General features: G+C 33.5%; 3 protein-coding genes and 2 long non-coding RNA genes across 6 annotated transcripts; 2 read left to right on the plus strand and 3 right to left on the minus strand.

The window, feature by feature from the left end:
• Positions 1 to 2,783: 2,783 nt before the first annotated feature.
• On the minus strand, positions 2,784 to 3,721 carry LOC118485520 (ethylene-responsive transcription factor ERF039-like). Its single transcript, XM_035981710.1, has one exon. It carries the CDS (start codon positions 3,629 to 3,631, stop codon positions 2,954 to 2,956), a length of 678 nt encoding a protein of 225 aa, XP_035837603.1. The 5' UTR covers positions 3,632 to 3,721; the 3' UTR covers positions 2,784 to 2,953.
• A 5,792-nt stretch (positions 3,722 to 9,513) lies between these two features.
• On the minus strand, positions 9,514 to 10,447 carry LOC110926776 (ethylene-responsive transcription factor ERF038). Its single transcript, XM_022170468.2, has one exon. It carries the CDS (start codon positions 10,357 to 10,359, stop codon positions 9,700 to 9,702), a length of 660 nt encoding a protein of 219 aa, XP_022026160.2. The 5' UTR covers positions 10,360 to 10,447; the 3' UTR covers positions 9,514 to 9,699.
• A 1,632-nt stretch (positions 10,448 to 12,079) lies between these two features.
• LOC118485521 lies at positions 12,080 to 13,844 on the plus strand. Its single transcript, XR_004876502.1, has 5 exons — positions 12,080 to 12,242; positions 12,370 to 12,473; positions 12,615 to 12,846; positions 12,926 to 13,032; positions 13,783 to 13,844. It is a non-coding gene; the product is annotated as an uncharacterized LOC118485521 (long non-coding RNA).
• A 2,751-nt stretch (positions 13,845 to 16,595) lies between these two features.
• LOC118485522 lies at positions 16,596 to 18,386 on the plus strand. Of its 2 annotated transcripts, none has more exons than XR_004876504.1 (3): positions 16,596 to 16,678; positions 17,817 to 17,916; positions 18,044 to 18,386. It is a non-coding gene; the product is annotated as an uncharacterized LOC118485522 (long non-coding RNA). The 2 variants fall into 2 exon arrangements; XR_004876503.1 differs by lacking the exon at positions 16,596 to 16,678 and adding an exon at positions 17,630 to 17,711.
• Positions 18,387 to 21,958: 3,572 nt separating this feature from the next.
• On the minus strand, positions 21,959 to 22,967 carry LOC110926979 (ethylene-responsive transcription factor ERF039). Its single transcript, XM_022170590.2, has one exon. It carries the CDS (start codon positions 22,802 to 22,804, stop codon positions 22,145 to 22,147), a length of 660 nt encoding a protein of 219 aa, XP_022026282.1. The 5' UTR covers positions 22,805 to 22,967; the 3' UTR covers positions 21,959 to 22,144.
• Between the last annotated feature and the right edge of the window lie 1,783 nt (positions 22,968 to 24,750).

Here is a 24,750-nt window from a genome sequence, read left to right on the forward strand (position 1 = left end):
GAGCCTAAAATAAAGCTCATTTGTTTATCCAGCCCGAGCTCGAGCCTCGCATGTGAAGCTCGTTAGGCTCGTCGAGCCTTAGTGTAAACAAGCCGATCTTATTCAAACTTATTTACAAGCCGACCTCGAACCTAAAAATAAGTTTATTTAGTAAACGAGCCCGAGCCCAAGATTCACTTATCGAGCTCGCGAGCCTAAAAAGTCTATTATTTATATTATTTTTATTTAATATATTAATTAGTAGATAATAAACGAGCCGAGCTCGAGCTTGAGAAAATACAAACGAGCCGAGCTCGAGCCTTAAAAACAAAGCTCGAATTGAGCCGAGCTCACATAAGTTAATCGAGCTTGAGCTTGAGCTTAGTCAAGCTCGGACTCGGCTTAGCTCGTTTGCACCACTAGCAACAACCCTAGAATCATTCTGCTAACAAGACCGAGTAAACTGGCTGGAGTTTGACTGCCAACGTATCTAAAGCCTGTTATCCAAAGTAACAAAAGCAAACACACAGCCCATGTATACGCCACTAATTAATACCATAGGCCCAATAATTACAAAATAATGTTTTAATTGGTATGAAATTGGTGGTAAAGTTTGTTAATAAAATTAGAAAACAAAGTTGAATATCTTAGAAAACAGTCATAAATTTTATAAAAATATAACTAAAAGTTAAAATAAATCTTGTTTTTTTGTTTTTTTGTTTTTTTTTTTTTTTTTTGTAAAAAACTCTTAATAAATCTGTCACGAGTTTTGTAAAATTGTTAAGTAAAAAATAAAATTAGATCTATGGCACATTTTTGTAAAAATAAATAATTATTTTAGTTAAATAATAATAATAATAATAATAATAATAATAATAATAATAATAATAATAATAATAATAATAATAATAATAATGATAATAATAACAATAATAAATGGGTTGCGAAATTTGTAAAAGAGTAATTCAAGAATAAAATATAACACGGTCACAGAAATAAATATTTGCTACAAAAATAAACCCGTTACACATTTTATAAAAAAAAACTAACCAAGTGATAAAACTAATAGGCTCCTTAACACAATTATAACTCATAATATGACTCACTAATTATGCTCTATCGTTAAGGAAAAATCAGGTTGATCGCAAACCTATTAGGTAAAACATTCAGTAAATATGCCACCACCTCATTTTGATCACAAAAGTTGGTTGCACCGGTGACCTATTAGGTAAATCTGTCGGGTTGGCCAGTTAGGCCACAGGGTGTGGCTTAACGCCACCCTGCCACCTCACCAATTATAGTGCTCTGGGGCGCCAACCACCATACTACCGCCGCTAAGAGGGTGCGCTAAAGACTCTCTGCCAAGGTGCTAACGGGCGTTTTTTGGCTTGATCGAAGCATTTGGTCAAGATAAGGGGGCGCCATGGCATTGAAGGGTTTTAAACTATTGCATGCAAGTTAAAGGAAGGAGCTTCAAAGCCCCCTATGTGACGTGGCGTTGAGGTGACGCTTATGTGGCGTGATAAAGCCCCTAGGGGCTTTATATCACACCCTCTAGTCGACCATAAAATAACGCCACAAATGACCTTAGTGATTAATTTAATTAAGACCGTTTGAATTTCGAGCATCATAATCATCATTTTTAATTGTAAATAGAATATGTGTAGTGGTGAGTGAAATAAATGTCCCATCTTTAGGCATGAAGCGACACGTGACGCCTAGTCAGCAAATGGGCTTGAAGTTAAAAGGAGGTGCAGTGGGGCTTGATGTCTTTCAATGAATAGATATTATGTAATTGAATTAAATAAAAAATAAATAAAAAATCATCACAAAAATTCTATTGGTCATCACTTTTGAATCAGACGTTTTAAGAGAAACGTCCCAACCCAAAATCCACTAAAATACTCCCACGGGGGCGGTGTGCACCCATGATTGGGGCGTTTTTTGCCCATTCCACGCCCAAAGCTTTGCCCACTACACATGGTGTTATAGTGACTGAAACAGTTGTGTATGAAGAACCGTGTTAAGCTAGAACCCTGGACAAAGAAACTAGTACAAATAACATGGTTTATGAAATTATAGCAATAAAGGATGGTTGAAACGTACATTCATATACCATGTCAACTAATAATTGATACAATAATGAAGGTACATGAAAGATGCTTGTCACCTAATTTAAACTCTAATAATCACTTACTATTCATTCACATGTGATCTTATCATCTTAAAATATTCGAAATGAATATTCCACAACAGATTAAACGTGTTAAATTAAAAAAAAAATGATTTAAAAAAAAAAAAAAAACTAACATAACTCTAACAGACTTAACAAGTCATGCTTCGTACAATACCAAGTTGTGCCTATGATTTTCTAATTCTTGTTTACTTAGAGTACCACAACTTGCTGAATTACCGAAAGCATTACGAAGTCGCTATACCTCCTGACATGTTCTCGTCGCTAAATAGCATCATCTAGAGTTGTGCATATCGTGACAGACCAAATATTCAAACATTGTATCTACTTAATTGTGCCTAAGCACTAGGCTTACCGGCTACTCTTGAAATCCTTGGGGGTGGTCTTAAGAGATCAAAAGCGCACGTACCTTAGAAGTGCTTGCACATTTGGTCGTACCACTGATAAACCAGCGACCACTATTGATAAGTGGGACGAAATGTCTTGTCCTTGCGTGGGGCTCAAAGAGGATTCCATGACAATATGGTACCAATAGTTTGGAGCTATTAGAAGGGGTGGGATCAAAGATCAATCATTGATAGTTTTGCATGTCTTTGAACAAATAAAAACTTCTATTTTACCTTTTAAAAGTTTAGAAGATAATTATTGCAATTTGTCAAGAAATGTAGCCAGTTTAATTATGCACAAATTTAGTGCACTTATACAGTTATACATATACTAGTTTTCTTATAGTGGTTGGCCATCTCATATATATTGATATGATCAATGTTGTACCATGATCTAATAATTGGTGGCAATATTACACAACTCATTTTTACCATCTTCAAGCCAAAAGCCACTGTCAACTTCTTCAACTAGCTGCCATGATGAAGGATAGTTAATTAAACAAAGATCTGGCAAGTGAAAGAATGCATCATCATCTTCCATAGATTGTGATGCCACTGATTCCTGAGTATTATCTGATGATAATAAATTAGGGTTTGAAGAACTCGAGTGCGAGAGTGTGTCCTGGCTAGGTGGTTTGGCTTTATCACAGCCACATGAGGCTGCAGCCTTAGCCGCGGCTTCTTGAATGTCTTTACGAGATGTGGAGGTTGGCTGTGGAAGTAGATGCACCATGTCCGGGAAATTGAGGAAAGCGGAACGACCTTTTATTGCTATTGCAGCCACATCATGAGCTCGAGCTGCCATCTCCGCGGTTGAGAATGTTCCTAGCCATATCCTTGATTTCTTTCTTGGTTCGCGAATTTCAGACACCCATTTTCCCCAACTCCTCATTCGTACACCACGGTATGTTGGATGATGTTCGCCGCTACCAACACCTTCGTCGCGTCCTTTTTCATGTCGGTTTTTTGGCTCGTCGCATTTGTTTCGCTTATGGGGTTTTTTTGAGTGTTTTTTTGGGATGTTAGTGGTGGAGGAAGAAGATAATAGAATTTCTTGAGTTGCATTCTGCATGTTGTGTGTTGTTCTATGATAGTTGTGGATGCAAGCAACAAAAAAAAAAAATGTTGTTGAATGGTGGAATATAGGGTTAATAAGAAAATGAGTGGATTTCAATCTTATTTAAGCACAAAATAATGATGTTGGTTTAAATAAGGAAAAGTGATTGGCCTACGTAGCAACATTTTCATTTTTTTTAATAGTAGAGTTTTAAAAGATAAGGGGGAGGGGGTGGTGATTACTCATCACTCACAACATCCAATCAAGTTTTGTCATGTCATCAACCATTATTTCATCACTAACAACCTTTTTTTTTGTGGAAATGATCATCACCCACAACACTCAACAATAAACCCTCACACCCCCTCACATCCTTCCATTTATCACGTGTGAATTTTATCACGCCAAACCACTTCCACGCATGAAACTCATGTACCGGCGGTGGAAAAATTGAAACTTCCACACGTTGAATTAATACATCAAGGACAAAAATTTGTCCACCCCGTGTGCCCTAATAAAAATGGACGGAGGGATACGAAAAAAGATGTTTGGTATGTTGATAGTTTTTTCCTTTGTTTTTAAAATCCATGTAAGTAGTTGTATTTTATAGTATACAAACAATTTATAATATGTACTTTATGTGATTGTCATAACATATTAACATTTATTAACTATTAGTAATTCATATATTATAGCTTACCTGTTTTTATAAGTTAAAATTGTAATGTTTTGTGGGATTGAACACTAAGAAATATAATATTTTTTTTTTATGAATTGAATTTGTGGGATTGAACACTAAGAAATATAATATTCTTTCTTTATGAATTGAAGAAAGAGGTTATTCCAAGGCACCTATTACCGTTCATAATGAAACATGTTCATATTTACAGATGTATACTTTTAGATCGTAACATATTTTTAGTAAGAACTTTTGCCATATGTATACCTTGGTTGCAAACCACTAGCACGAAATTCATGTGGTCGTATTATTGGTCTCTTGCATAAGGGGACTCGGGGTGGTTTCGTTTTCCCCCGTGATAGCCATGTTCCACGCGTGGAACAAACACAAATTCCACCGCCACCTACAAATTCCACGAGTGATGGGATTGAGTCCGTGATAAAATCAACGAGTGATGGAAGTTGAGTGATAAATGGATGTGAGAAGGTGTGAGAGTTTATTGTTGGGTGTTGTGAGTGATGACCATTGCCACTAAAAGAGGTTGTGAGTGATGAAAAAATGATTGATGACATGGCGGAACTTAATTGGGTGTTGTGAGTGATGAGTGATGATCACCCTCACCACAATAATTATAAATTTATAATGGTGGGCTCGTCATGATTTTATTTCAAGATATTTGGTTTTAATATTGTTATATAAAACTTGAATATTAAATCTAGAGATAAATCAAATGATTAATTAATGAAGTGGTCTTATTATGTGGATCAACCCCTACCGTTAGAAACCATAAGAAGTATTATCAAAATATCAATTCTTTTCTTTTAAACATCATTCCATTCAAACTAAAAACCACACTACATAATCTTCATTTCATACACCCACCTAAGTCTATTCTACTCTACAGAGAAAATATCACCCTCAAAATAATATGGATTTATCATCATCGTTCTCTGATTGGGAGGAAGACAAGCTCTTCATGGAGGCGTGCAAATTATCAATCGAGTTTTTAGTTTATGTTTCCGCATCAAGTTCAAGTTCGCCACTGTTAACAAGATGGTCACATCTTGAATGGGTCGTGAGGGCACAAGTGAACGTTTAGTATGTGACTACTTTTGTACAAATCCTATCTACGATGTTTAAGTAATAAACGAATGCATATTAAAAATAATTGTTTTTTAGTATTAAATGATTTTCTATTAATAATTACATGTTTAAGCAATAAACAAATGCATATTAAAAAAATAATGATTAAATAATCATTAAACGAACCTCTTCCAAAACATCCCTTTGATGGGTTGAAGGTGAACATAAAATGTGTCAACGCGTCACTTACGTGGCATCACGTCGCCACATCACTCCATCCTCCACACCACCATCTGTCATCATCAATCAAGTGCCTCAAAATTTGGAATGTGATCCGTGGTCAGCGTGGATCACGTTTGAAGGAGGAAAGTGGTGGTGTACCACCATCATCAAGACCCTCATACTCTATAGTGTAATATAGTTCATTCATAAAATATAGTCTGCTATATCCCTAATTTTTTTTTTTTACAAATGGAACCATTTTTGTGTTTTGCATTAATTTATGTAGACTTTACTTTCTTCAATACAATATATTGCTTACAACGTTTTTTTTAATAATTTGTTGTAATATAATGTGATGGCATTCTCCATATGCCATTTCTAAACCATATCTATCTATATAATAAAAGAAACCAATTTTTAGACACATGTTATTCATTGAAGGCATCCTTAAATATATACTTATCTTATATTAACTAAATAAATAAATAATAAATTAATATTAAATTTTATCATACTCTAATAAAATATTATCCTCAAATCTAAATTGTTAATTTAATATATTTTTAAAACAAATACATCTCTTCCTACTTATCATATATTAAATATATAAATAATAAATTAATATTAAATGTTATCCTAATTTATTAAAAATATAACTTTTTTTATTATTTGGTATACAAAATTATATTTATTCAACTCGTGTAAACATGGGGTTTTTAAAAAATTTAACTTTTATTATTTACTATACAAAGTTACATTTATATAACCCGTGTAATACACGAAGTTTTTAAAGATATATTTTTTTTTATAATTTGGTAGATTTTTCAACCCGACTATACACGGTTTTTTTTAAAGATACGACGTTTTTAATATTTAATATACAAAATTACATTTATCTAATCTGTGTAATATACATGGTTTTTAAAGATATAACTTTTCTTAGATCTATTCAACACGTGTAATATACGGGGTTTTTAAGGATGTAATTTTTTTTTATCATTTGGTAGATTTATTCAACTCTATTATACACGAGTTTTTTTTTAAAGATATGACGTTTTTAGTATTTAGTATACAAAGTTACATTTATTTAATCTGTGTAATACACATGTTTTTAAAGATATAAGTTTTTTAGTTATTTGATATATAAAATTACATTTATTTAACCCGTACCATATGCGAGTGTCATAAAGATATATCTTTTTATTATTTAATATATAAAATTACATTTATTCAACCCGTGTAATACACGGGGTTGTAACCTAGTAGAGATAATATAAAAAACAAACCATTATAGATATGTTTTTTAAGTATTTACATTTAACATGTAGATTCTCATAACTGTCTTATCACCAAGTTCGTAAGCAATTGGTAGAACGTTCAATTGGTAGAAAGTTATATCGTTCTATTGTTAAAACGCTAACTACTAGAAAACTACATATTTTTCTACAAAAGTTTTCCACAAATTTCCTAGAACTCAAATTTTGTTAAGATTTTTCTACAGTTTTTTCACAAAAAAGAAAAACAAAAAAAAAACCCAAAACTTTTCTTCAATTTTCCGACAAAATTATCACACAACTACCAATTGTAGCAATTTCATCACAACATTAATTAGCTTTTCGACAAAATTCCGACAAAATACATTAAAATTTTGTATTATTTGTACCCACAACAAAATAAATAATTTAAAAAAATAAAATTTTTAAATTTGTCTGAAAGTTGTAGCAAATTGACAACACTTGCTACGGATTTTAGACAAAAAAAAAGTTAATCTATTTGATATTTATCAAGATTTTAGAAATATAAATAATTTTTAAAAATAAAATGTTAAATTTGTCGGAAATTGGTAGCAAATTGACACTAGTTGCTACGGATTTCCTATAAAAATAAGTTAATTTGTCGGAAATTTGTAGGAAAAATTAGAATTTATTTGCTGGAAATTTATAGGAAAATTTAAAATCTATTTATCAGAAACTTGTAAGAAAAATAAGAAATTATTTGTCGAAAATTTGTAGGAAAAATTAGAATTTATTTGTCGGTATTTTGTTAGAAATTAAAAAACATATAATAACATTAATATTATCATTATTAATAAAAATATTATTATTATTACTATTATCATAAAAATAATTTTTTTTATTTATAGGAAATTTGTAGCAAACTGTTAAGAGAAAGTTTTATAATTTTGTAGGAATTTTGTCGCAAAATAAAAATAATTATTCATAATTATGGATAATTTTTCATATTAATGTTATTAATTTTAAAAGTAAAATATCATAAAATAAAATACAAAAACAGGCATAATTGTAGGAAAAACATAAAAAACCGGTTTGTAGGTATTTGTGTCAACGCTTGTGACGATAGATTTTTGTCGAAATTTTGTAGGAAATTTTGTCATAATTTGTAGCTAACCTGATTTTCGACAAGTTTATTTTGCACGATTTTTTTTGTAGCAACTCGTTAGGTAAGACCAATTTGCTACAAATTTGCTACAAATTTTGCTGTCACAAAGTAGACACTTTTCTAGTAGAATCATCGATGTGTAAAGTTTTTGTGCAGTTGTGTCTAGTTTAGTGCAACGCAATTAACAATCGAACACGTTCATTTCCTTAACGAAAGAACGTGGACAAAAAATCTCCTTCGGTAATTCATAAACATATATAGTTTCTTAACAAACAAACACAAACAAGGTCTTGTTCATGTTCATTCGGTTTGTGCGCAACCCTAGAGGCTCTAACCAAAGCGAAAACAAAGTCCTTTTTGCCAAACAAGTATATGTTAAAAAGAAAATTAAAAGCGGTTTAAACAACTATAAATTTGCTTTGTAGGAGTCTCATTATGAGAAATATAAAAATTTATATATTTTTCAACAATTCATAAGGTTAGACCATGCGTAGTGGGGTTTGAAACAAATGCCCCTCTTTTGGGTATGAAGCGACACTGGCAGTGCAGTCAGCATTAGGGCATTATGGGGCATGGGTGTAGTGGTATAATGCTCAGTAATGCCCCATCCTATAACTACCCGATTATTTTTTTTGCTTTTCTTTTAAAATTAAAACTAATAATATTTTATTAAATAAAAAAGTTACATTACTAAAAATAAAAAACCGACAAAATGCTAAAAAAACCACAAAATCTAAAGTCCGTATTTGTTACGGATTTGTTGCCGACGCATTTGCGCTAGGATCAACGCGTCTCCTTAGAAGTGATCGATCGATTTAAAAAAAAAATCTATGTCTTTCTCCATTTGCCTTGATTCTTGTAGCGCGATTTTTTTTTTGTTTTTTTTGTTTTTTTCTTGCATTGTCTCCAAACGCCTATGGCCGAGGTCTCGTAAGTCTTGTAGGGGAAAGTTTATAAAAAATGGAGTTGAAAGTGGTGTTGTTATAGGTAAAAAATGGATTAAAAATAATGAAAAAATATTTTTTTTATTACCGTTGGATCCAACGGTCAAATCATCAAAATCTGCGAATTTTAAGCGTTTTAAATCAAACACCTGAGTGATTTGTTTTTAAAAAACGCCAGGGGGCAGTGGTCATGACGTGGATGGCCGTTTTTTAGGAAAAAAACGCCCAAAACCCCCTCCAGTACAGGTGTTCTTAACATGTCTATACTATACAATAAAAGAAAGAGTTAATTACTGTTTCTGTCCCTGTGGTTTGTCAAAAATCACTATTTCAGTCCATTAGTTTTAAAATTTGCGATTTCAGTCCCTGTGGTTTCACTATCGTACCACTGATAAACCAGCGACCACTATTGATAAGCGGGACGAAATGGCTTGTCCTTGCGTGGGGCTCAAAGAGGATTCCATGACAATATGGCACCAATAGTTTGGAGCTATTAGAAGGGGTGGGATCAAAGATCAATCATTGATAGTCTTGCATGTCTTTGAACAAATAAAAACTTCTATTTTACCTTTTAAAAGTTTAGAAGATAATTATTGCAATTTGTCAAGAAATTTAGTGCACTTATACAGTTATACATACTAGTTTTCTTATAGTGGTTGGCCATCTCATATATATTGATATATGATCAATGTTGTACCAATATCTAATAATTGGTGGCAATATTACACAATTCATTTTTACCATCTTGGTGAAGTTTACCAAAGAAACGGCTCTTCAGCTTCAAGCCAAAAGCCACTGTCAACTTCTTCAACTAGCTGCCATAATGAAGGATAGTTAATTAAACAAAGATCTGGCAAGTGAAAGAAAGCATCATCATCTTCCATAGATTGTGATGCCACTGATTCCTGAGTATTATCTGATGATAATAAATTAGGGTTTGAAGAACTTGAGTGCGAGAGTGTGTCCTGGCTAGGTGGTTTGGCTTTATCACAGCCACATGAGGCTGCAGCCTTAGCCGCGGCTTCTTGAATGTCTTTACGAGATGTGGAGGTTGGCTGTGGAAGTAGATGCACCATGTCCGGGAAATTGAGGAAAGCGGAACGACCTTTTATTGCTATTGCAGCCACATCATGAGCTCGAGCTGCCAACTCCGCGGTTGAGAATGTTCCTAGCCATATCCTTGATTTCTTTCTTGGTTCGCGAATTTCAGACACCCATTTTCCCCAACTCCTCATTCGTACACCACGATATGTTGGATGATTTTCGCCGCTACCAACACCATCCTCGCGTCCTTTTTCATGTCGGTTTTTTGGCTCGTCGCATTTGTTTCGCTTATGGGGTTTTTTTGAGTGTTTTTTAGGGATGTTAGTGGTGGAGGAAGAAGATAATAGAATTTCTTGAGTTGCATTCTGCATGTTGTGTGTTGTTCTACGATAGTTGTGGATGCAAGCAACAAAAAAAAATGTTGTTGAATGGTGGAATATAGGGTTAATGAGAAAATGAGTGGATTTCAATCTTATTTAAGCACAAAATGATGATGTTGGTTTAAATAAGGAAAAGTGATTGGCCTACGTAGCAACATTTTCATTTTTTTAATAGTAGAGTTTTAAAATATAAGGGGGAGGGGGTGGTGATTACTTATCACTCATAACATCCAATCAAGTTTTGTCATGTCATCAACTATTATTTCATCACTCACAACCTTTTTTTTTTTGTGGAAATGATCATCACTCACAACACCCAACAATAAACCCTCACACCCACTCACATCCTTCCATTTATCACGCGTGAATTTTATCACGCCAAACCACTTCCACGCGTGAAACTCATGTACCGGCGGTGGAAAAATTGAAACTTCCACACGTTGAATTAATACATCATGGACAAAAATTTGTCCACCCCGCCCGCCCTAATAAAAATGGACGGAGGGATACGAAAAAAGATGTTTGGTATGCTGATAGTTTTTTCCTTTGTTTATAAAATCCATGTAAGTACTTGTATTTTATAGTATACAAACAATATTATAATATGTACTTTATGTGATTGTCATAACATATTAACATTTATCAATTATTAGTAATTCATATATTATAGCTTACTTGTTTTTATAAGTTAAAATTGTAATGTTTTGTGGGATTGAACACTAAGAAATATAATATTCTTTCTTTATGAATTGAAGAAAGAGGTTATTCCAAGGCACCTATTACCGTTCATAATGAAACATGTTCATATTTACAGATGTATACTTTTAGATCGTAACATATTTTTAGTAAGAACTTTTGCCATATGTATATACCTTGGTTGCAAACCACTAGCACGAAATTCATGTGGTCGTATTATTGGTCTCTTGCATAAGGGGACTCAGGGTGGTTTCATTTTCCCCCGTGATAGCCATGTTCCACTCGTGGAACAAACACAAATTCCATCGCCACCTACAAATTCCACGAGTGATGGGATTGAGTCCGTGATAAATTCAACGAGTGATGGAAGTTGAGTGATAAATGGATGTGAGGAGGTGTGAGGGTTTATTGTTGGGTGTTGTGAGTGATGACCATTACCACTAAAAAAGGTTGTGAGTGATGAAAAAATGATTGATGACATGGCGGAACTTAATTGGGTGTTGTGAGTGATGAGTGAGTGATGAGTGATGACCACCCTTACCCCAATAATTATAAATTTATAATGGTGGGCTCGTCATGATTTTATTTCAAGATATTTGGTTTTGATATTGTTAAATAAAACTTGAATATTAAATCTAGAGATAAATCAAATGATTAATTATATATATATATATATTAAACCCATTAAGTCTAACCAACTTTTAGGATAATCTTAGCCATTTAAACTCATCAACTTTTGATCTTGACCCTTTAAACTCAAATAAAAAACTGTAATGGCAGTTCAAGGAAGTTATACTCTCTCTCTCTCCTAAAATGGGGAAGTTTTGAACGGTTTTCTGATTTAATCTCTCCCACGTCGTCTCCTCCCACGTTCTTGTAACTCCCATGTACACTTCCTTTTAAAGGAGACCTGATGTATCTCAACCCTAAATTTTTGCCTCATTCCCCTCCAAACTGAAGCATCGATTTCTCAGCACAACCTGTCTTTGAAGTTTGAAGCACCGATTCCAAGAATCACCGCTTCTTTACCTCCGAAAATGTCAAAAACATGGGCTTAGTTCTCCGGCGACGTGAAGATATCTCGCCGATCAATGGAATAGATGTCTTCTTCGCTTGTATAAACACACTAATCTTCCACCTTCAACCTGAATCATCATCCCTAGATCTCAATAAAGATGGTAAGTTCTTTTAATTTATACACTTTGCTTGTGTATTCATCATAGTTATGGGATTTACCCTAAATCGAAGAGTTTTTATTGATCAATTTTCAGTTGATTTATGTATCTAGGGTTTTGATTTTTGTAGTTCAATGATATCGATTATTCATTAATCATATCTCTGAAGCCTAGCGCACAGACTGAAGTCCGACAGAACCTTTACAAAGTGTTAGCCGTTCATAATCATCACTGGTAACCATCATCCATTACTGTTTATTAATTCAGTTATTATTCCTAACAAATTGCAAGTTGCAATGAGCTTAAAGAAAATATATTTTTGAAACTCGCTGGATATTGTCTATTCTAAATTGCAATTTGGCTTGAGTTTTGCAGAAATTGGGCTTGAGTTTTGGAGAACAAACGGGTAATCTGTGGAAACACAAATTAGAAAGATACGGGTTCAGTACAAACACAATGCAAACCCAAACTTTATGCAGGCCAAATGAATTACCAGTCCATCCTGTCAAACCCGCCATACCCGGAACCGACCCAGTACTACTCGGTACCGACTCACCATTGTAAACGCAACTAAACACATTGGTTATTTATGAATGTTCAAAACAAGGTTAGTGGGTCAATCGTCTACACGATCTTTTCTTTGAAGTAAACTAATTTTTTAGCATTTTTGGCACAATTTGCTGCAGAAGCCACCCTTCGAAGAGTTTGTGCGGATGAGAAAGGTGATGAGATGCCCCCTATTTAGGCCATTATTGCTTCACCGGAGGCAGAACTCAAGTTGGTTAGAATGGAGGTAAGGACGCTAAACTTATACCCACCATACAATTGATTTTAGACGACACACTAAGAAAGAAAATTTTCAATTATGATTGGAGGCAATTTGCACACATCAAACGTTTTTCAGTTGACAATTTTATTCTTACACGTAACTATTTTGCTGGACTATTTCTGTGACGAGGCTAAAATTGTGAAAAAGGTTTTGTTCTAACTTTTACCTTATTTTAAGTAACCAACTTTTTTAGGAAAGAAAAAATCATCAGTTTCAACAATTCTGATACAAGGTAACAAACTTTCTGAAGCTTGGATTTAAGGTAATATGATCCGGTAACTGAGAATTTTGATGGAAAGGCAATTTGTCCATAACAAAAAGTGATTTTACGCAATAAATGTGAAGAAAAGGTATCATTTATTGCGTAAAATCACTTTTTGTTATGGACAAATTGCCTTTCCATCAAAATTCTCAGTTACCGGATCATATTACCTTAAATCCAAGCTTCAGAAAGTTTGTTACCTTGTATCAGAATTGTTGAAACTGATGATTTTTTCTTTCCTAAAAAAGTTGGTTACTTAAAATAAGGTAAAAGTTAGACTAAAACTGCTACGAGGGAAATTTAATCACACTCATAAAATATAATGGAAATACTCGACAAGTAGAATGGACTGGATATAAACAACTGTTGGAGAATTGTCATGTTTAAAATCATATGACCCCATAGAAATCTATTGCATTAACTTACATACATTGATATAATGAATTTTTCAGATTGGAGTACTCAGCCGATGTGGATTTTGCTAATTGGGTGAAGTTCAATGTGCAAAGAACTGTAAGTTTTTTTTTTTTTTTTGTAATTTTGTGCTACTTTTGTTTTGATTGATCATTCAGAAGGATTACTTTGAGGTGTATGCTTTGATTTATTTCCTGTTTTTAAAATTGATCATTCTTTGTTTGTTACGTTGTTAGCGTAACCCGTCCACCGGATTGTGTTTTAATTTTAAGAACAAATAATTTCACTCATCAATTTTAATAGCTTAAGGTTTATTGATCAATTTTGTGTTGATTTGCATCTGTAGGGTTTTAATTTTGACTTCAGTGATATCAATTAGCATTATTCATGTCAGTGCAGAACTGTTAAAAAGTGGTTTCCATTCGTAATCATCGTCAGATCACTCACTGAAAATTCATCATCCATTACAGGTACATGAGTTTATAGTTTTGTTTCCTCTTATGCTGTATTTTATCGGCATATGCATATATGTAGGTTTATTTTGCATTTTAATTATTGGGTTGTCTTCATTAGGGAACTAATTTATTTCGACATGTGACATGGTTTGCATAGAGGTTATTTTTGTTACATTTATGCACATTTCTTAGTGGGGTGGGTTTTTTTTGTGCATTAATATGCTACCCTTAAAGTGAAAGAGGATTTGTGGAGTGTTTTGGAAAGAGAACCAACAGATGGAGAGTTGGTTGAGGCAACGAATATGATCGTATCACAGCTGACTTAGAGGGGAGTCCTTTTTCGTGTGGTTTATCTGGTTTATCTGATATGGCGTTTTTAAATGATGAGATGAAGTTTGAAAAAAAACATTAATATTTATTAATAACTGAAAAAGCTATTAACCACCGCATTCTTTCTATTATGGGCCATTATCTAAATCTATTACTGCTCGTGCCATTTATCCACTTAATGACACCATTGTTGCTGGAACCATGGTGGGTATATATACATGCTACACTGGCGGAGTTTGAACGAAAACTTAGTGCGGGTCGGTCTCTTAAAAATCCAATATTTTACGCTACAAAAGAAAAATATACTTTTTCTGAAGTTTCCGGTAAAATTAACTCCGGGCGCCAATAAAGCTCCGCCCATGACTACACTCCCTTGCATTTTTATCATTTTTGATGGAAACGTGGCAGCTCAGGTGTTTCTCTAGACATTCTATTTCTATATTTACCTATTTTCATTTCGTTTCTAGCTTTTAACTGTCTTAATGCTAAACAGGGTCAAATGGAAGAGCTCGCTGTATGAGTTAAGAGGCAGAGGTTACATAAGGTATGCACTATACACTTTCACGAGTTGTACCGATCACCCAAAAAGAGATCAAAATTTTTTGTACTGGTCACTCAAAAAAGATCAAACTTTTCCTAAGGGTCATCCAAAAGGGATCAAAATTTCGTACTCATCACCCAATAAGATCAAACTTATCGTACGGGTCACCCGAAAAGGATCAAAATTTTCATACAAGTCACCCAAAAAGGATCAAACTTTTCACACGAATCACGTAATAAGGATCAACTTTTCAAACGGGTCACCCAAAATATATCAAACTTTTTTGTATGGGTGACTCAAATTAGAAAAGTTTAGGTTTCGTACAATGAATATAAAGTAGATTACCTGAAACAAAACCATACAGAAAGTTGGTTATCCGTTCATTTTGGTATGTTTTAAATGCTAAGTTACAAAATGACCTGATCCACTAACTCTTTTATACTCTTGCTTCAAATCCTAATCGGTACTGATTCTAATACGTGACAGCTAGAGCATTCAGCCAGTTTGTTACAGGAATTGGAAATACAGATGTTGGTTTTGTGTTAGGGACCGGAAAACTTTTACTCAAGGTTTGTAAATGCGTTGGTATTGTGTTTTTTTAAACTGTTTCTACGAGTCAATTGAAACTTTTTTATATGTTTTTCTTCATGACCATTGTTAATAGGTGCCTTGAACTTTAAGATTTGTAAAATATCTATTCACCCAGCTTACACTTTTATCATAGTTATTATACATCACAATATTCTCTCGTGTAGTATATATCCTTAATATTAGATAAAAGTCATCCTTTTATATAAGAATCATCCAATATATTAACTATTAAGCCCTAAATTGACAAGTATGGTTAGGATATCGCTAACCGGGTTAGTAGTTAGTCTGTTCGTATCACCAAGTTAGTATTTTCTACTTACATGTTGCTCCAGTTTCTATTTAATTCCTAATTTCATCACTCTTGAAAAAAAACAGGTTAAATCAAGAAGAGTAAAAACATCTTAAACGAAACCAACAACGACAAGCTTCTGTATGTTCATGTTCATGTTCATGTTCATGCTCGGCGGGTCAAGCAACAGATAGCCATCACTTAGTGGAACTGGTAATCATCTTAATCATCCAAAAAATAGTACAATTAATTAAGCTTAACTTAGTTACTAATTACTGGTTGTTTTTTTAATCCCAGGCAATTAGAGAGAAGATAAATGTTTGACTAAAGCTTCATAGAAATTGTTACACTTTTGTTGAACATTAGCTTTAAGTTTGACTAAATGTGGCTACTGATATTGAATTAAAGATATCTACAGGGAGTGCAATATATCTTGCAAAAAGTTCCTACAGGAAGTGCTAAGTTTGTACTCTGTACCAGAAACTTCATTTGCCAAAGCTTGGATCATCATAGATAAGGTCACGGATATACCTATGTGTCAGCACTTAAATGCAAAATTAGATCCACTTTGTATGTTTTTGTTTTCAAAAGATTTATTTTAATTGGAAAAGGTGGGGAAAATACCCATGGAGGAGATCAAGAAAGAGATAAGTTGGTTGATTTATCAAAGGAAGCTATTGAGGATCTACTGCAAGTTCTTTCCATGAAGTCTTTAGTTGAGTTGGAAGGTACTTTTTGTTACTAATTGACAAGTAGGGGTGAGCAATTAACCAAATCGTAACTGACTTAACCGAATCGTAACGATTAACTGAAAGTTATGGTTCGGTTATGGTTTTGGTGTGTGGCATAGCCGCATAACTGAATTAACCGAACTGGACCAATGGTTATTATTTATAAAGAAACTAATGGGGATAAATGGTTATTATTTAAAAAGAAATTATTTTTTTAATGGGGTGGGGGGGGTGTGCAGGCTCGTCGCCGCACCAGGCCGGCCCGGGGACGTCCCCTACACCGCGTAGTCTAAAATTTCATCTCTTTCTCATCTAACACAATGCCAATTCTACTATAATCTGTTCTTTATACTTTCATCATTTTAGATTGATATAAAAAAATATCTATGGTATCCATATCTGTTGAGACCATGCCTTAGGGGAGTGGGGGTGGTCACTAGTGATAGAATTCTATCACTCACAATATTCAATCAACTCCTGCCATGTCATCAGCCACTATTCTATTACTCACAAGCATTTTGTAGTGGCGGTGGTCATCATTAGTGATGGAATTCCATCACTCACAACTTTTTTTTTTATTTTTTAAATTAGAAATTAACAATAAAACACTAAATTATAAATTTTATTAAAATTAAAAATAAATTACATAGCAAAATAAATTACAACCGACTTAAACGGTTCGTCGAGATGGGCAGTTAAAATTTATATAAAGATGAAGGACCTGAATTGCAATTAAAGGAAAGCTATTTAAAAATAGCTAACAAAAGTTGAGGGGCTAATTTGCACTTTTCATCAAAGTTGCTATTAATTCAACATAAAAAGACAAAACAAAAGTTGATGGGTAATTGTTTCAACGCGTGAAGAATATAACGGGATTTCAATTTCACGCGTGGACATTTCCGGTGGCGGTGGAAGTTTTGTTTTTATCACGCGTTAATTTTGGCCATCACGGAAAAATGACGCTCCTCCCCCACTCCCCTTACAAGTTGAATGTGTGTACCGGCGAATTGGCTATATTGATTATGACCAGGTGCTTTTAATCTTTTACCATTTGGATTTTATATGTGTGTATATATTTATATATTTGCTATATTGAAATTTAAAGAGCACTTGATTCGTAATTCCCAAATTGCAGTTGGAGCGAGCATTTGACAGTGAAGTTGATTAATCTAGATTGTTACTCATCATGCATGTGTTGTTGACATCTGGATGCCAATATGTCACATTAATCTCTGGTTAGTAACTTAAATCTCCGGTTCATAAATGGTACTCTGTGTTTGTTAAAACATTTTTATCCAAGTATTGATTTTGTTTCGTGGTTCTGAATCTTATATTAATACCATAGTCTTTTCATTTCTCCAGCTAAAGAAGACACCTCAATTAAAAGAAAAGGAGAAGCCGCGAAAACCAGGTTCAAGTGTAGGTGTTGGAGCCCAAATTTCAAACGGAAAACATCGCTTGGGTTTTGGTTGATGAGCAGATAAAGCTACGCGCTCGAATCGGCGGTGGTTATGTCGCCGACATCGATTTGGGGCAAAGCGGTGGTGGTCGATGTTGGTAGGTGACGCAGGTTTGGGGAAGAGCGATGGTGATTTGTGGTAGTAAGCTGGGTGGATGCCCTAAAAATGGATACTGGTGGAGTGGATGACACATGTGGGACATTGTTACGCTGTTAGCGTAACCCGTCCAACGGACGGGTATTAAACTAGTTAATTAAGTGGTCTTATTATGTGGATCAACCCCTACCGTTAGAAACCATGAGAAGTATTATCAAAATATCAATTCTTTTCTTTTAAAAATCATTCCATTCAAACCAAAAACCAAACTACATAATCTTCATTTCATACACCCACCTAAGTCTATTCTACTCTCCAGAGAAAATATCACCCTCAAAATAATATGGATTTATCATCATCGTTCTCTGATTGGGAGGAAGACAAGCTCTTCATGGAGGCGTGCAAATTATCAATCGAGTTTTTAGCTTATGTTTCCGCATCAAGTTCTAGTTCGCCACTGTTAACAAGATGGTCACATCTTGAATGGGTCGTGAGGGCGCCAGTTAACGTTTAGTATGTGAATACTTTTGTACAAATCCTATCAACGATGTTTAAGTAATAAACAAATGCATATTAAAAATAATTGTTTTTTTTAGTATTAAATGTTGTTCTATTAATAATTACATGTTTAAGCAATAAACAAATGCATATTAAAAAATAATGATTAAACAATCATTAAACGAACCTCTTCCAAAACATCCCTTTGATGGGTTGAAGGTGAACATAAAATGTGTCAACGCGTCACTTACGTGGCATCACGTCGCCACATCACTCCATCCTCCACACCACCATCTGCCATCATCAATCAAATGCCTCAAAATTTGAAATGTGATCCGTGGTCAGCGTGGATCACGTTTGAAGGAGGAAAGGGGTGGTGTACCACCATCATCAAGACCCTCATACTCTATAGCGTAATATAGTTGATTCATAAAATATAGTCTGCTATATCCCTAATTTTTTTTTACAAATGCAACCATTTTTGTGTTTTGCATTAATTTATATAGACTTTAGTTTCTTCAATACAATATATTGCTTACAACGTTTTTTTTTAATAATTTGTTGTAATATAAGGTGATGGCATTCTCCATATGCCATTTCTAAATTACCATATACAGATAATATAAAAAACATTAAGTATTTACGTTTAACATGTAGATTCTCATAACTGTCTTATCACCAAGTTCGTAAGCAATTGGTAAAACGTTCAGTTGGTAGAAAGTTATATCGTTCTATTGTTAAAACGCTAACTACTAGAAAACTACATATTTTTCTACAAAAGTTTTCCACAAATTTCCTAAAACTCAAATTTTGTTAAGATTTTTCTACAGTTTTTTGACAAAAAAGAAAGACAAAAAAAACCCAAAACTTTTATTCAATTTTCCGACAAAATTATCACACAACTACCAATTGTAGCAATTTCATCACAACATTAATTTGCTTTTCGACAAAATTCCGACAAAATACATTAAAATTTTGTATTACTTGTACCCACAACAAAATGAATAATTTAAAAAAAAAATAAAATTTTTAAATTTGTCTGAAAGTTGTAGCAAACTGACACCACTTGCTACGGATTTTAGACAAAAAAAAGTTAATTTATTTGTTATTTATCAAGATTTTAGAAATCTAAATAATTTTTAAAAATAAAATGTTAAATTTGTCGGAAATTGGTAGCAAATTGACGCTAGTTGCTACGAATTTCCTATAAAAATAAGTTAATTTGTGGGAAATTTGTAGGAAAAAATAGAATTTATTTGTTGGAAATTTATAGGAAAATGTAAAATCTATTTGTCAGAAACTTGTAAGAAAAATAAGAAATTATTTGTCGAAAATTTGTAGAAAAAATTAGAATTTATTTGTCGGTATTTTGTTAGAAATTAAAAACATATAATAACATTAATATTTTCATTATTAATAAAAATATTATTATTATTACTATTATCATAAAAATATTTTTTTTTATTTATAGGAAATTTGTAGCAAGCTGTTAAGAAAGTTTTATAATTTTGTAGGAATTTTGTCGCAAAATAAAAATAATTATTCATAATTACGGATAATTTTTCATATTAATGTTATTAATTTTAAAAGTAAAATATCATAAAATAAAATACAAAAACAGGCATAATTGTAGGAAAAACATAAAAAACCGGTTTGTAGGTATTTGTGTCAACGCTTGTGACGATAGATCTTTGTCGAAATTTTGTAGGAAATTTTGTCATAATTTGTAGCTAACCTGATTTTCAACAAGTTTATTATGCACGAATTTTTTTGTAGCAACTCTATAGGTAAGACCAATTACCTACAAATTTGCTACAAATTTGGCTGTGACAAAGTAGACACTTTTCTAGTAGAATTATCGATGTGTAAAGTTATTGTGCAGAGTTGTGTCTAGTTTAGTGCAACGCGATTAACAATCGAACACGTTCATTTTCTTAACGAAAGAACATGGACATAAAATCTCCTTCGGTAATTCATAAACACGTATAGTTTCTTAACAAACAAACACAAACAAGGTCTAGTTCATGTTCATTCGGTTTGTTTGCAACCCTAGAGGCTCTAACCAAAGCGAAAACAAAGTCCTTTTTGCCAAACAAGTATATGTTAAAAACAAAATTAAAAGCGGTTTAAACAACTATAAATTTGCTTTGTAGGAGTCTCATTATGAGAAATATAAAAATTTATATATTTTTCAACAATTCATAAGGTTAGACCATGCGTAGTGGGGCTTGAAACAAATTCCCCTCCTTTGGGTATGAAGCGACACTGGCAGTGCAGTCAGCATTAGGGCATTATGGGGCATGGGTGTAGTGGTATAATGCTCAATAATGCCCCATCCAATAACTACCCGATTATTTTTTTGTTTTCCTTTTAAATTAAAACTAATAATATTTTATTAAATAAAAAAGTTACATTACTAAAAATAAAAAACCGACAAAATGCTAAAAAACCACAAAATCTAAAGTCCGTATTTGTTACGGATTTGTTGCCGACGCATTTGCGCTAGGATCAACGCGCCTCCTTAGAAGTGATCGATCGATTTAGACAAAAAATCTATGTCTTTCTCCATTTGCCTCGATTCTTGTAGCGCGATTTTTTTTTTGTTTTTTGCGTTTTTTTCTTGCATTGTCTCCAAACGCCTATGGCCAAGGTATCGTAAGTCTTGTAGGGGAAAGTTTATAAAAAAATGGAGTTGAAAGTGGTGTTGTTATAGGTAAAAAATGAATTAAAAATAAAGAAGAAATATTTTTTTATTACCGTTGGATCCAATGGTCAAATCATCAAAATCTGCGAATTTTAGGCATTTAAATCAAACGCCTGAGTGAAAAAAACGCCAGGGGGCAGTGGTCATGACGTGGATGGCCGTTTTTTAGGAAAAAAACGCCCAAAACCCCCTCCAGGTGTTCTTAACATGTCTATACTATATTATAAAAGAAAGAGTTAATTACTATTTCTGTCCCTGTGGTTTGTCAAAAATCACTATTTCAGTCTCTTAGTTTTAAAAATTGCGATTTTAGTCCCTATGGTTTCACTGTCGTACCACTGATAAACCAGTGACCATTGTTGATAAGCGGGACGAAATGGCTTGTCCTTGCGTGGGGCTCAAAGAGGATTCCATGACAATATGGCACCAATAGTTTGGAGCTATTAGAAGGGGTGGGATCAAAGATCAATCATTGATAGTTTTGCATGTCTTTGAACAAATAAAAACTTTTATTTTACCTTTTAAAAGTTTAGAAGATAATTATTGCAATTTGTCAAGAAATTTAGTGCACTTATACAGTTATACATACTAGTTTTCTTATAGTGGTTGGCCATCTCATATATATTGATATATGATCAATGTTGTACCAATATCTAATAATTGGTGGCAATAATACACAATTCATTTTTACCATCTTGATGAAATTTACCAAAGAAACGGCTCTTCAGCTTCAAGCCAAAAGCCACTGTCAACTTCTTCAACTAGCTGCCATAATGAAGGATAGTTAATTAAACAAAGATCTGGCAAGTGAAAGAAAGCATCATCATCTTCCATAGATTGTGATGCCACTGGTTCCTGAGTATTATCTGATGATAATAAATTAGGGTTTGAAGAACTCGAGTGCGAGAGTGTGTCCTGGCTAGGTGGTTTGGCTTTATCACAGCCACATGAGGCTGCAGCCTTAGCCGCGGCTTCTTGAATGTCTTTACGAGATGTGGAGGTTGGCTGTGGAAGTAGATGCACCATGTCCGGGAAATTGAGGAAAGCGGAACGACCTTTTATTGCTATTGCAGCCACATCATGAGCTCGAGCTGCCATCTCCGCGGTTGAGAATGTTCCTAGCCATATCCTTGATTTCTTTCTTGGTTCGCGAATTTCAGACACCCATTTTCCCCAACTCCTCATTCGTACACCACGGTATGTTGGATGATGTTCGCCGCTACCAACACCATCGTCGCGTCCTTTTTCCTGTCGGTTTTTTGGCTCATCGCATTTGTTTCGCTTATGGGGTTTTTTTGAGTGTTTTTTAGGGATGTTAGTGGTGGAGGAAGCTGATAATAGAATTTCTTGAGCTGCATTCTGCATGGTGTGTGTTGTGTGTTGTTGTTCTATGATAGTTGTGGATGCAAGCAACAAAAAAAAATGTTGTTGAATGGTGGAATATAGAGTTAATAAGAAAATGAGTGGATTTCAATCTTATTTAAGCACAAAATGATGATGTTCGTTTAAATAAGGAAAAGTGATTGGCCTACGTATTCATTTTTTTAATAGTAGAGTTTTAAAAGATAATAAAAATGGACGGATGGATACGAAAAAAGATGTTGGGTATGTTGATAGTTTTTTTCTTTGTTTTTAAAATCCATGTAAGTACTTGTATTTTATAGTATACAAACAATATTATAATATGTACTTTATGTGATTGTCATAACATATTAACATTTATTAATTATTAGTAATTCATATATTCTAGCTTACTTGTTTTTTAAGTACTTTATGAAGAAGATGATCATTGGACTGGTAATTATTTCTTGGTGGTGTATGTGGAAAGGCAGAAACGAGTTAGTTTTCAGTCAGATCAGGTGAAGTCCGCAAGAGATTGTGATAGAGATTAAGTCGAAAGGTTTTGGATGGGCTAAAAATAGATCATCATGTAAATATATTAGTTGGAAGGAGTAATACCATATGTTGTAGTTTTTTCCCTTTGCCCGTTTGGGTTGTTTGGGTTGGGGGTTGTTTTATATTGCCCGTTTGAGTCGGAGGTGTGTTTTAATGAAGTTCTATTTTAAAAAAAAAAAAAAAAAAACTTGTTTTTATAAGTTAAAAATGTAATGTTTTGTGGGATTGAACACTAACAAATATAATATTCTTTTTTATGAATTGAAGAAAGAGGTTATTCCAAGGCACCTATTACCGTTCATAATGAAACATGTTCATATTTACAGATGTATACTTTAGATCGTAACATATTTTTAGTAAGAATTTTTGCCATATGTATACCTTGGTTGCAAACCGCTAGCACGAAATTCATGTGGTCGTATTATTGGTCTCTTGCATAATAATTATAACAAGTTGACGCTACCCGCGCGTTGCGGCGGGAGTTGATTATCAAAGTTTTTAGTATAAAATGTGGATATTCTTTTGTATAAGCAAAATATTAATCATTATCTCAACGCCATAAACGACATATTTTTGACCACCGATGGTATTCTTTTTTTGATATGACGGTTGGTTTTAGGCTTCTTAAAGGTATTAGATACTACGATCTTACAAATGTTCTTTGACGGTGTGGTTTTTTTGACATGACGGTTGGTTTTACGCTTCTTAGAGGTATTAGATACTACAATTTAAAAAAAAAACAACCTTTTGGTGGAAGGCTAAACCAAGATCTGGAAAACTTGTCGAAATTCAAACTATATTATGAAATAAACCTTTAAAATTGAAACTATATATTTCCATGGTATAGCAATTAGTAATATTTAAAATTCATTTCTTAAGACCGTATATGATTGTTTCATATAAGAAAAAAACATATATAAATACACCAGTACTTGGCACAACCTTAGTGAAATTGTTGTACGCTAAGCTCAAGCAAAAAAAGCGCCCGATTACAAAAGTTCACCTGATCTCAATGCGTTTAACTGTGCTCTTAACCACGCTATGGGATTGGTTACATTCGTTTGGTTTCTTAAATGTCTGGTCAATTGCTGCAAAAAAAAAAAAAAAAAAAAATAGGATCTTCATGGTAAATCTAAGATGGTGTTATTCATACTTTTCTTAAGATAGTGTTATTCATACTTTTCTAATGTCAAGGTACATTTACCATCAAGCATTCTCCGGCTAGTTCAAAGAGCAATGTAGCGTATGATTCTTCTTCATCACTTGTTCAAAGAAAGATGCAGTGTATGATTATTCTTCATCACTGTTGCCCTGACTTACATTTTAAGTAACAAAAGTAAACAATTAATAGTGCCTAAAGTATTCAGTATAGAGAATTTCTTAGTTGAGAAGCATTTGGTTTTTGTTGGTGCACT

The sequence above is a fragment of the Helianthus annuus genome, chromosome 13, assembly GCF_002127325.2.
Source record: "Helianthus annuus cultivar XRQ/B chromosome 13, HanXRQr2.0-SUNRISE, whole genome shotgun sequence".
NCBI classification, from domain to species: Eukaryota; Viridiplantae; Streptophyta; class Magnoliopsida; order Asterales; family Asteraceae; genus Helianthus; species Helianthus annuus.

Bases quoted from the DNA above. Each gene is read 5' to 3' on its own strand.
- LOC118485520 (XM_035981710.1), bottom strand. From the start codon at position 3,631: ATGCAGAATGCAACTCAAGAAATTCTATTATCTTCTTCCTCCACCACT.
- LOC110926776 (XM_022170468.2), bottom strand. From the start codon at position 10,359: ATGCAGAATGCAACTCAAGAAATTCTATTATCTTCTTCCTCCACCACT.
- LOC110926979 (XM_022170590.2), bottom strand. From the start codon at position 22,804: ATGCAGAATGCAGCTCAAGAAATTCTATTATCAGCTTCCTCCACCACT.